The 13318-nt window shown below is 44.5% G+C and overlaps 1 protein-coding gene across 1 annotated transcript in view; it reads left to right on the top strand.

The window, feature by feature from the left end:
* The first annotated feature begins 5555 nt into the window (after positions 1-5555).
* UBE2E1 (ubiquitin conjugating enzyme E2 E1) overlaps positions 5556-13318 on the top strand; it is a 68710-nt gene continuing 60947 nt past the window's right edge. Inside the window, exons 1-3 of the mRNA XM_084858334.1 lie at positions 5556-5628; positions 7016-7194; positions 8592-8642. Coding sequence (XP_084714460.1) covers positions 7043-7194; positions 8592-8642 — 203 coding nt within the window. The 5' untranslated portion in view covers positions 5556-5628; positions 7016-7042. The remainder of the gene's footprint in view (positions 5629-7015; positions 7195-8591; positions 8643-13318) is intronic.

Here is a 13318-nt window from a genome sequence, read left to right as displayed (position 1 = left end):
TGCTAACTGCAGCCATTCCTAGAGATGTCTGATCTGGCCATGGTCACACATGCCTTAGTGACATCCTGTTTGGACTACTGTAACATGCTTTACATGGGGCTGCCTTTGAAAACTGTTTGCAAAGTTCAGCCGATCCAGAATGTTGCAGCCAGACTGCTGACTGGGGCCAGTTACAGGGAGCATGTGATTCCCTTCACTAGCTGCTAGTCTGTTTCTAGGCAGAACTCAGAGTGCTCGTTATGACTTGGGACTAGGCTACCTGAAATCACCTTCTCCCATACCACCCTGCCCAGGTTTTGAGATCTTCAGGAGAGGTCCTTCTTTTGGTACTGCCACCTTCAAAGGCACATGTGGTGGCAACATGAGAGAGGGCCTTCTCGGTGGCTGCTTCTAGGGTGTGGAACTCCCTGCCAAGGCAGGCTAGATTACCTGCCAAGGGGAGGACAGCAGAGAGGGAGTCATTGGTGTCATGTGTACCAATAGTTATGATAACGGTATGATAATGGTATAACTGCTATGTGTAGATTCAGCTGTTATTTTGTTTTCAATTGTTTTTAGTGTATTTGTGTTATTATTGTTTTAACCAAATTGCTTATGTATTTTTAAAAGTTCCTATGAGTGTAAGCTGCCCCGAGTGCCATTTTCTTGATAGAAAGATAGGGTATGAATCCAATATTTAAATAAATAAACCATAAAAAGAGAGAAAGCAGGAGCCTTGAAGTTGCCCATCAACAGTTAGCAACACCTGGACAGCAGAGCAGGTACACAAGTCATGTACTCCAAGAGTTGTTGTTGTTGTTCAGACGTTAAGTTGTGTCCGACTCTTCGTGACCCCATCGACTGTAGCACGCCAGGCCTTCCTGTTCTGTGCTCTCTCCCGGAGCGTGCTCAAGTTAGGGATGTACGAAAGTCACTTACCTTTTGCGGATTATGTTGATGGGGGGGAGGTGTTCCGTCCCTCCCCCCAGAATCCTGGACGGAGGGGGGAGGTGCTCCGTTCCTCCCCCCCGGAATCCTCCACGGCCGGCTGTGCTCCGCGGCAGCTCCGCGGAGCAGCCGGTCAGGCCCAGCCAGGCCAGAGCCGTCCGCAGCTGGATTTCCAGCCGCAGAGGGCTCTGGGGGGGGGGACCGCGTACGCAAATGGTAGACTAAGACGGCGAAAATAAGGGGAACACAAATAGCGTAGTGGACGCTATTTGCGTTCCCCTTATTTTCGCCGTCTTAGTCTACGTAATTATTTACGTAGACTAAGACGGCCCAAAATAAGGAATGCAAATGGTGGCGGCCATAGCCGCCGTCATTTGCATATGCCTTTTTTTTTTAACCCAGACGTTTTAGGCTACGTAAAAACTTGCGTAGCCTATCACGTCTCTGTAAAAAAACAAAAAAACAACTGCAAATGGCAGCGGCGGCAGCCTGTCGGAAGACCAGCTGCGCAGCTGCCGCCGCCGAAGCCTCCACCGCCCGGAAGATCCGCCCCAGGTAAGTCTCGTCCCGGGGGGGATCCGTGGGGGGGCGAGGGGGCAGGCCGTTCCGCCACAGATTTCGGGGGGCCGAATACACTGGCATTCAGCCTCACCGAGATCTGTGGCGGAATTCTCTGCCATCCCTAGCTCAAGTCCATATTCATTGCATCGGTGATGCTATCCAGCCATCTCATCCTCTGCCGTCCCCTTTTCCTTTTGCCTTCAATCTTTCCCAGCATCAGGGTCTTTTCCAGAGAGTTTTCTCTTCGCATTAGGTGGCCAAAATATTTGAGCTTCAGCTTCAGTATCTGTCCTTCCAATGAGCACTCAGGGTTGATTTCCTTTAGGATGGACTGATTTGACCTCCTTGCAGTCCAGGGGACTCGTAAGAGTCTTCTCCAGCACCACAACCTTTTTAGGCCCGCAGACACTTTGACAATTGGAAAAAGTGTCCCAGTCACCACCACAAATTGCCCTGAGGAGGTTTAAAATGTTGGGAATGCCCTCCTCTGGGTTCTCACTTTTCTTGTCCCCTTCTGGATTCTTTTCTCACCTTTTTTCTCCCCTCACAGCTGTTTTATTTTATTCTCCCTCCCCCATTAAAGTCAATGGAGGAATGCAGCAATACAGCAATGGAGCAATTTAACAGAGGTGGGGGAAAGGGTGCCCTGTCAAAAAATGGCTGGAGATGGGGAAGCTCACCAGCCACCAAGGACCAAGACAGTGGGCAGCAGGTTTCCCCCCTCAAGCCATTTTTGACAGAATTCCTCCCCCCCTCACACACACACACACACACATCTATTAAAGCAATATCACTCCATTGATTTTAATAGCCCAAGGGGTCTGGCGTGCACACTCAGGTTTTGAGGGGTGCCAGTGCACTCATGAGCGCTACTAGGGCCCCTGTCCTAGTCCGTATTGTCTATTATGGTGAGATATATAGTATTTCTATTTAAATTATAGTTATTATTTCTAAATATGCACCTATACGTATAAATTTGCATAAGCAAATGTTATGGGAATTGGCATCTTCTTTTTCTTTCTTTTTTTGGAGGATGATGCATTTCCTCTTTTTTGGCAATATATAAATGGCCACCCTACTCTAAATTAGGTGGTGTGGCAACCAGAGTGAGGGCCTTCTCAACTGTGGCGGGCAGGCCACCTTTCAAATGCTCTCTCCAGGAAGACCCACTTGGCACTTCTTAAGTTTTATCAGCACCAAGCAAAGACCTTTTCATTTTTTTTTTTTTACCAGGCCTTTAAAATATTGATAATACTAGTTTTGACTCAATTTCTGTTTTATTGTTCAGCTACTTTAGCTTGTTGGCTTTTATTATTTATTTTATTTCTAAATATTATTTGTGAGCTGCCCTAGGAATAGTAACAACGAAGGGTGTGGTGTACATTTCTAAATAAATAAATATTGTCACTACCCAAAATGGATCCATGGCAGGCCCACTTGTCGGTCTCCATTTTCTGTTTGTGTCTGGTTTGTGTCACCCCTTGGAGGTGAGCCAATTGCAAAGGGATAGACCCAACTGCACTGGGGAGGAAACCTTCTCTCCTCCTTGACGAAATTGGTTTTGGTTCCTGCCTCCTTTTTAACTGGCTTGCATCCTTAGTGGTAAGTTGCTGACAAAGGATCAGGACAGGACAGACCACAGGAAGGGGAGTACCATCTTGCCTCTCTCCCACTAGCACAGCTTAACCTCTATAGCTGCTTCCACTGGAGATTTTTATCGTCCAATCTCCCTGCCTCATGCACAAAATTTCATGGGCGTCCAGGTGACATCACCTTCCACTTGTAACCTTGCCATGTTTTCTTACCACTTCTTCTGTCTTTTTTCTTTTTACAAAAATATCCATTAGAGAGGAAAAGACAGAATATGTAGCTGCACAATGGGTGCCTCTAGAGAAGGCTTTTATAACACCATTGCTCTGCCTCTTTCACAGAATGTTATGGGGGATCCGGATGATGTTGTCTTCCACGTGTAACGTGTAACATTACACGTGTAACGTTCCTGTATTTTCCCACAGCTTCTTCTGGTTTTTTCCTTAGACAATCCATAAAAAAAAGAAGAAGAGTGGTAGTGCCAGGAGCTATCTGTCTGGAAGCACCCTGTCTCTCCTCTTCTTGCTGGCTTGCCTTCACAATAACCTTCCACATATTAGACCATGTTAATAGTGCAATTGCATACATGTCTACTCAGAAGTAAGCCCATTTGAGTTCAGTGGGACTCAAATCCCACTGGAGAATCCCACTCCAAGGAAAGAGAGTGCTTCTTTCTCTTCCCCATGATGAAGCCAAACCTCCTTTGTGCCTGGCTTTCCTCCATGTAAGGCAAGCTGGCCATGCAGGGGGACTTCCAGAGCAACCTAGCTTTTCTGCTTCTTGGCAAGGTGTGCATTTGGGGGCTTGCCTCATCCCAAGAAGTAAGAGGAGACGGCACAGTTAAGACTCCAAAGCACACCCCTATCCAAATGATGGGAACCTCTTCTAGTTGTAATCACAAGTCACTTGCCTTTGCTGTTGTACAGCAGCAGATCAGTTGCAACAGTTTAGAGAAGGGAAGAAAAACAGAGAAGAAACTTTCTGACTCACTGATTGGCTCGTGAGTTACTAATACAATGGGGCGGCAGGGGAATTCCTTCACTCTGCTGCTGAGCTCAGGAATCTTCATGCTAGATCCTAGAATGGGATTGGTGACATCACAGACTTCCCTATTGTAAATTAATGATGTCACCCAGATGGAACAATGGAATCCTGCACTATGGGATGGAAGAGCCCAGAAGCTAAGGACAATAATAATGCAATACTAAAACATGAAAGAGATGGTGCTGAACGTAATAAACATTTTTCTGTCACATGCTTTAACGTTTTTAAAACACCCTCCCTCAATTAAGCTCCTCTGTATCTCCTTATGAAGCAGTGGCTCCAGAACTCAGCTTGCCAACAACCATCTTTCAAGGGTCACTGGCTTCCACCTACTGGATTGTACCCCTCAACTACTGAATGGTGGCTCTGGAGGGTTAGAGGTGGAGAAGAGGAAAAATGGTTACTGATTGCTTTAGGATAAGCAAAACCAGATGGGCGTAGTTTACTGGAGTACTTGCAGAAGTTTACAGGTGTAAACTAAGCAGGCTGAAGAGATTAGTTGATGCTTTTAGGGGTACAGAAGTAGAGAAGCAGCTGCTTGTGCTGCTGTACAGTTTGGACAAGTCAAATCCTTTTGTCCTAAGAGAAGAGAAACAGGTCCTCCTAACAGGGCAGGCCTGTTGCCTTGGCGTTTGGCAGGAGTTAAAGGGCTGCCGAGGCTGTAGCCTCCAGAGCTGGGATAGGCGGCGACTGCAGCTGGAGAAAGCGAGCAAAAGAAAAAAGAGGTGGACACTTTAACCCCCCGAGGCAGTTATCAGTCCTCTCTCTCCTCCCCCTCCCCCTTTTGTGCTTTTAAGACTTGGGCAGGTGAGGAAGAAAAGGACCGCCGCTAGACCGTCTCTTGATGTGAGGGGGACGAAGGGAAAAGCAACCTATCCGACTGTGTCGCCTTCCAAAGAAGTCTCCCTTCAGCCCCACACCAGTAAAAGAATATGCCTCTCATTTATAAAGGTTCATCATCACAACAACTGTGTTGTTGATTTTAATATCCTGCTCTGAACATTGCACTGCCAAGGTGTGGAGAATGTGCAAAGCTTGCTTCAGGAAAACCGACAAACAGCCCCCCCCCCCCCCGTTACCCATCTAAAAATCCTAAGGGCGCAGTTTGCGCGCGCGCGGGGGGGGTATCTTGAGATATGGCTCAGGGAAGCTCCCTTTTGATGGGGCGGTATGTGCCTTCTTAGGTACCGACCCCCACCCCCCTTGAGAAAAAGAATGTATATGTATGTATACGTGTGTGTGCATGTATATATACACACACGCATGTATGTATGTATGTATGTATGCAAATACTATAAATATACATAGCAATGTGTGTGACACCGGCTGGCTGGTTGCCCTCCCCTGCTTGGGGGGGGGGGCAGAGGCAGGCAGGCAGGCAGGCAGGGAAGCCATTGCCTGTTTAATAGTTGCTGTTGCAGCACTTCCGCTTCTCTCCCAGCGAGAGAGACACGAGTGGCCAGGCCCAGCCGCACCGAGGAGGAGCAGCCAGACACAAAGGGAGAGGTATGGGGAGAGGGGCACCCCATCTCCACGGCGAGGCGCAGCTCCCTCTCCCCCCGGCACGGCTTTGGCCCGGGAGGGTGCTGAGGGGAATCGGGAAAGGGCGGCAGGAGGAGGAGAGGAGCGGGGGGGGGGGCTTTGTTGGCTGCCCTGGGAAAGCGAGAGATGGGAGAGCGACCTGGATTGGCAAAGGAGACGGGGGAGGGGGGGCCGGAATCGGGGCGATCCTGTCTGGGGCTGTCAGGTATCGCACCCCCACCGCACATTGCCGCTCCCGCTGGCTGAGCTGGGGAGGCCAGCAGTGGCAGGAGGGTGCCTGGATGTGTAACTCTTCCCCCCTCCCCCCGGGTCCTGCCTGAGAGAGAGGACACGAGAGATGGGGTGGAGGGGGTAGGAATTGCGAGGGGGTGTAGTAAAAGAAGAAGGGGGTCCCTGAGGGTGGAGAAGTAGTGAAGGGGGAAACGAGGAGTGCGGGAGGGTGTCCATTTCTCAAATTGGAGGGAGTCTTTCCCTGTCGCCCCCCCCCCCTTTTAATTTTAGTTGGGAAATTATCGCTATCCCCTACACACAAATGGTTGCCGACAGCTACTGGTTTCTCTCCCCAATACAGATCCCCCCCCCCCCTGCACTCTACTCCTTGCGTTTTCGGGGCAACCTTTCCCCCTCCCCCGAATTAGTAAGTCACTGATTATGCACCTTCTGAAAAGTATTCTCTCTCTCTCTCTCACACACACACACACACACACACACATACTTGCTGTGGTCTCTAATCTCTTTAGGCATCCCCCCCTCCACGACCCCCGTTTCTAGTTAGCCCTTCCTGGTACTGCCTGCTTCTCTCGAGCTACTGCATCTTTTCTTTCCCCATAACCTTGTTGGCACTGATTCTGCTCCTCTTCCACCAATTTTTCCTGCTGTCTAGGCGCTGATCTTCTCTGTGTGTCCTGTGTGTCCTTTTTCTCCATGTAGATGCTCTTGGGACTAGATATTTGGGGGAGAGCGGTTGATTGGTCTCTTGTGTGAAGGATTGGAGGAAGAGATTTTTTAAGGAAATTACTTAGTTTCCCTAATCCTGTTTCCTTTTTATTAATTGTTGTGGCCTGTGTGTGTCCCCCTCCTTCTCCTCTCTCCACATTTCCAGAGATGGAGCTGGCACTAAATGTTACTGAACCAGGGAGCGGGAGAAGCTCCTTCTTTCTCCTCTTTGAATCCATTCTCTGTTTCTCCCTTCAGAGCTTTTGGAGGGAGAGGGAAATGTTTCTGAAGAGGTAGACCCTAGACACACACACACACACACACACACACACACACCCTCCCACGAGAATTAGGTTCTTTGCCCGAGTGTTAACTCTCTGTTTCCCTCCCTGCTCTTGTGGTGTCTCTTCTCCAGGTTTGGGGTACGTAGCGGGGGGTAGCTATGTCGGATGACGATTCGAGGGCTAGCACCAGCTCTTCCTCATCTTCATCCTCCAACCAACAGACCGAGAAAGAGACAAACACACCTAAGAAAAAGGAGAGTAAAGTCAGCATGAGTAAAAACTCCAAGCTCCTCTCTACCAGTGCCAAGAGGTGAGATTATCCTTAAACATGAGGATCTGCCTATACAATTAAGAGGTTGTGATGGCTTTTCTTCACTGATATCTTTGTGCCATTGTTCTTTCTGCAGAATTCACAACTTCTGCACAGAATTCATCCCACATCAGCATTGTCACCCACTCCCCAGATGCATTATTTTTTTTCTTTCAAGAATCGCTTTGTCATAGCTATAGTTCTAACCTTCCCCTTGAATTTACACCAAGAAAGGTTCAGAGCATGTGACTTGGAACCAAGAATATCTCTGCTTAATTCCTGCCTTGCTACTGAATTTACTGTATCATGTACTGCTCAAGTGCGTGGCCTTGAGTAAAGCACTTAATTTCTTCATCTATCAGTAGATGTGGAAGATGACACTTGTCTGTGTACAGGAGTACTGTAAAGATTAATTAAGGTTTGGTAGCTGCTTTAAGTCCACCTGATTAGATGTGAAATATTAATCTTCCATATGGCAAAATGCTACTTTCTATTGTTGCTTGCATTTAGAGTATTTTCCATTTCTTAAATTCACCAGAAGGCAACACTTACTTTCAGATTTTCATGCAAAATCTATCTGTTGCTTCAATAAGAAGAATCATCAGTGTCAATTAAGAGTGAAAATATTTCCATTCTACTAACTTCACATGTATGATACTTCTTGTATATCTGTTGTATGACTGGAATGCAAATCAGTATTTTCAGCAAGTTGTCTGATGCCTCCCATCTTATTCCTATTGATGTTACTGTGACACAGAGGTAGTAAAAGAGGAGGAGCCTTTCATTAGAAATTTATACAGGGGAAGGCAGATCCTGGTATTGGCTGTTAATAACTCTGTGCCCTCTCTTGGGGAAAGAGAAGCAAAGAGAAGGAATACTTTGTACATCTCTGACCATAGCTTCCTTTTACCCCTTAAGTGATAAAAATCAATGGGAATTTTGTTACTGATTTAATTGATGCTTGGATTTCCTCCATTGTGGTTAGTGTGGGGAAATCTGTCCATACTATTTTGCGTTCATTCCTGTGATGGCATTAAGATGATCAGTTAGAATGCATTTTGGTTTAGCAGCCTCTCTGGGAAACTAGTACATCCCATTGGAAGGTATTGATAGAAGTGGCCTCAAAGTTTTGTTCTTTGCTGCTTTTGAGCCAAAAGGTGTCTCTTAGCCTGTGTGTCCTGACAGTGAAGTGAGCATAACTATAGTGTCAGTTACATGATTGTTATGAAGATCACTGAAGTTAAGAAATGTTGACCGGGCTATGTCTTCATTGATTCATGCAACAAACTTATCACTCTCAATAGGTTTTTGTGGCTGTTATGTGTGGAAGTAATACTGCATTCCTACACTGGGACTTTATGACATTACTTACCTTCTCTCTTGATTTCTTGCCATAGGATTCAGAAGGAGTTGGCTGACATCACCTTAGATCCACCTCCCAACTGCAGGTAGGTGTTGATGCATCCACTTTAAGGTTAAAACTGCATGTTGCAATAAACATGTGGCCACCATCACCTTATATCTCCTCCCATGTCCTGCTGGCAATGTTTAGGTAAGAAGATGTGTAACATGATGTCATTGCACTCTGTGTTTCCCTGCTGCATGCAGTCGGGTGCTGCTGGCAGGAGGCAGAGAAATGCAAAGTATAATGATACCACCTCGTGCATCGTCCTTAATTAAATAGCGATATGTGGGAGAAGTTGTAGGATTGCAGTACCCATACAAGTATTGGTACTTATAGATTGGCCTTAGGGGAGATTGGAGACGTTGCTTAGTTGTTGTTTGTTTTCAAATATCATTTTTGGTTCTGAATCATGACACCGAGTATCTTTTGTGAATGGCTTGAATGGCATGAAATAATTCCCTGTGGTCTTTGAAGCTCAGAGGAGACATATTCTGGATGTGAATTGTACCTCAAAAATATTTGCATTAGGGTTTTATTGCATTACAACTGCCTCTGTGTATGTTTCTTTCTGTCACTGGTCAGTTATGAAGGCATATGAAAATGCATCTCCCCGTCACCCCTTGACTTTCTTTGGCTTTTATAAGTCTTGTTCCTGATTGCATCAGTCTTATTATTATCCAGATTTAGGAGAAAAAAAGGAAAGACCTGTTCGTGCCTTTCCAGTTGAAATGTCTCTATGCAGAGCAGTAAGGCATGTTGTAGGAGTGGGATTTGAGCTCATAGCTTAACATATGCACCTTAAGAGCATGCATGTAATCTGGTGAAAACGCACCTCAGGGGATGTCATTGCCTTTTATAAAATGAGTGTTTGAACTGTGTGTTAAAAGATTTAAACACTTTCTGAAAGTCCTGCTAAGCTACTTCTTAGGTTATCACTTAGCTTTTGTAGCCCCTGTGTGTTTAGATATGGGATAGTACAGCATTTTGGCTCTTGGTTTTCCCTGTTAATGAAACAAGAAGGTTAATTTCAGCATAGTCTGTCACCATTTAGGTTGCTTTTTTAAGAGAGCACTTTATATCTCTCTTATTTGTCTCTTCTGCTAATATCAATTTTGAAAACAGTTACTGCTGGTGGTGACGGTTTAAAGGAAATGCTGGTGAAAATATTAATCTTTTAAAACATAAGGTGGACTATGTCTCTTCCACCCACCACGTGTATTCGTTCCTTTTTAACTGCTCCAGCAAGGAAATGGTGTCACTACTAAAGTTTCATTTAAAAATCATTTTATGTGGAGAAACTGGGATGAGAATATATGAGGACAAGGGAGGTCTAGGCTTAATGAAGGGCCACTCTGATTATTTAATAGAATCAGCTAAAGACCTTTTCCCTTCTATTGGCTAATGCTCCCATTGCAAAGGATCAGAAACATGACGAGTGACTGATACCTGGATGAAAGAGGGGAAATGACTGACATGAATGCATTAAGGCTTTAAAGGTTTTCAGCTGATAGTACTTGAGAAAAGAAACGTAAAAATATGCCTGACAAATGGCTTTGTCATGTTACTGAGACTTTATACAGTTTTAATTCATACTGGTTGTGAACATGCTGAATGGGATCTGTACCCAGTGTTGCACTGTTCTTAATTGTTTTTCCTCCTCCGCTGGATCGAAGTCTATGTTCAAATCGTCCTAGTAATCTCGCAACAGTTATCTCTCTCTAAACAGCTCATTTATGAACTTGGTGTCTTTCAGAGCTATGCTAGCAAATTACCTTGTCAGAATATAATGACTGTAGATGTGGTTTCTTATTTCACTAGTGCAATCCACTGGGAGTCATAAACTTCAAGACACATACGAAGATGTTTGCTTTGCTTAAGCCTTTTGAGGGGTAAAATCGCTGTACGCCACAAGCACTTTTAAACTATCCAGTGATCAGAGGAATCTTGTACTTCAGATTGTATAAGTGAACAGAAGTTTAGAAGTTTTTTAGTTTTCTTCGCTCTATGAATACTGTTGAACTTGAAAGCAATACGCTTGTCTTGATTTGTGCTCATAATTGTGGGAAGAAAGGGGATGAATATAAATGGTTTGCTGTTTCTGATAGGAATAGTTTTAGAGTAATTGCGATGTCAGCACTTTTATATTTATTGGTTCTGGAATGCAGAAGGGCATAAAACGTTCTTCTCATTGCAAAGTAGTACAGAGTATGTTTCTCACACTAAGAGCATTTAAAGTCTTTTTTGTGCAATTTTCTACATGTGTGGATGTGTTGATGTGGAAAAGAGCCGTTTTTCAGTAAAATTTATATTCTAGGCAGCGCATATGTTGTACTAAAATTACAGACACAGCAAATGACATAACTGATCACATCATTTGTGAAAGTAGCCTATGTACTGCCATTTCGTAAGATATTCAGGGGGGGATCAAGCTGTTCAGCTGATGCCATGGGAAGGGCCACAACATTAAAACAGCAGTGGATTACTTATGTCCCATAGGTTGCACCTGGCCTACCAGGGCTATTCCTCTCCCCCACTGCCCACCTGCAGAGCTTTGTGCTGCTCTCCTTCAGAGTTAGGAAAGGCTTTAGCAGCTACATGTAGGCATGAGGCATACACTTCCTTTGGATTTTGTAAATTTTCCACGGTCTTCATTGTAGTGGGTGGCAAAGATTCTAGTGCTTTGTCCAGTGGTTCTCAGAGTGTGGGACCAGCATTACTAGGGAAGCACAAGAGCGAACAGAAGCTATTCCAGAATGTCTTTTTAAAGACAGAATGAAGTGCTGTTTCACACTATCCCAGTTGGTATAGGAGAAGGGTTTGTGTGCCCTGAATATTATTGGTAATGGATGCCAGTGGATTTATTTTTTGCATGCTTTTTGCTTCTGTAAGGGCTCTCCCAACAGACACCTTTAAAGCATTCTGTTGGCCCATATGGTCCCACTCCTACTCTTTCGGTTTGATCTGTTTGCCTCCAGGCCAAGGGTGAGCACTGCCAGTGAACCGTCTGCCTGTGTTTTGTATTAGTTGTGCTTGGGAAACCTTGGATTGTTGCTTTTATTACTCCAGGAGACATGGAGAATGCCTTTTTGTCACTCACACATGTGAATATGATTAATGTGGGAAACAGTCATTTTTAATTTGAATTATAATCTTTAGAAATTCTACTAATATTCTAGATGAAATGCATCACCATATTCCTGCATACAAACATAGTCCTAAAAACCACCATATAAGTTGCTGTCTACCAGAGCAATAGCGTATCCAGAATATCCTTCTGAGAAGCAAGTGCAGCCTCTCACCACAGTGGATAACAGTTGGCATAATATTTGCAAGAGAGCAAAGATAATAATAGGTAATATGAGAACATGGGTAATGCAGGGTGGTGTGGTGATGAAACTATACAGACATGGGAAATGTATAAAAATGATTTAAGTCATTCTTGTGAAATTGGGCATTGGCTCTAATCTGTTTTGGGTACTGCCTCAGTCCTTGTTCTGCAAGATTTTATGTATATGCTTGATGCTAGAGAAGTAAATGGTAACTGCACTTAAAATTTGGTGGTAAATTGGCTGCTTCTGGCTGCTGTTTCATAGCAGACTGCTCTTCCATCTCCTTCATAACATGTGATCACCTTCCTTGTCCCCAAGACCTTCCCCTTTGCTCTATACCTGATAAGGATCTTGACGGTTGTTGAAGCATCCTCCTGTATTCACATGGCAGTATTTTTCAGGGGATCAGGTTTCGCCTCTCCCATTTTATGGTCTTGGATTGAATCTTGGCTTGAAATGCTCCAGATGTTGACAGAAAGTGCTTTTCTTTGTTGACCTGACACACTTTGGGAATGTGGACTGAAGACTAGAAATTGCCCTGACTGCACCGACTTATGTACACAATGATTACAATGCAGCAGACTGAAGAGCAGCAACAAATGTGTATGAAAAGGAGAAGTAGACTTCTGAGCTGCAAGCCCTTCGAAATGGCTTTACACCAAATGGCTATACACCAAGATTTCATGAAGCCACAGACAGAGGGGAGAGAGATAGGGGGAAATAGAAAGTTGTATCTCAGAAAGAGGCTTTGAATAAAATCTTTAGCCTACCAGTGTCAGCAGAAACTTTGCCATTTTTTAATTTGAGATTTATGTGTTCTTTTAAATGTCGTATTTCTAGTTATATTGAGGACTTTTCTGTTTGTCTTGTGATTTTGTTTTGCCAACCCAATACTTATGGGAAAGTCTTCATGAAATATAGGCTGCTCACCCTTACCTTTGTCGATTTATGAAGTTGCTTGAGTTTTTGCAGTTTTAATGAGACAGTTGAATGCATGTTTTCACTTTTGTTTAAATAGAAGATATGGCTTTAATATTCAAAGGATCAATGTGGCAATGAAGAAATAGCATTGTGTACTGAAATTCCAATAAATCGCTCTCTGCAAAATGTTCAGTCGTAATGTAGAATTTACTTGAGTTGTGTGAACGTATTTGTCCTAGTGAATTGGGGGGGGGGGGCGGACAGCTGAAGTGAGCCTGTTTTCAGATTTGTGTGAGCAATATTAAAAACTGATTTAGAATTGTTCAGGGAAAACTAATAGTAAACCTATTGTTTCAAATGCTTAAGAGTATGTATGTAAGTTGCAATCCTATTCCCACTTACCTAGGAGTAAGCCCCCCTTGAACTCAATGGGACTCACTTCTAAGTAACATGTATTGGATTAAGGATT

This window comes from Heloderma suspectum, chromosome 5 (genome assembly GCF_057233095.1).
Source record: "Heloderma suspectum isolate Gila_16-S chromosome 5, 16-S_ref, whole genome shotgun sequence".
NCBI lineage: Eukaryota > Metazoa > Chordata > Lepidosauria > Squamata > Helodermatidae > Heloderma > Heloderma suspectum.
The sequence above is the reverse complement of the archived record's forward strand: the minus strand, read 5'-3'. Positions and strand labels throughout refer to the sequence as shown.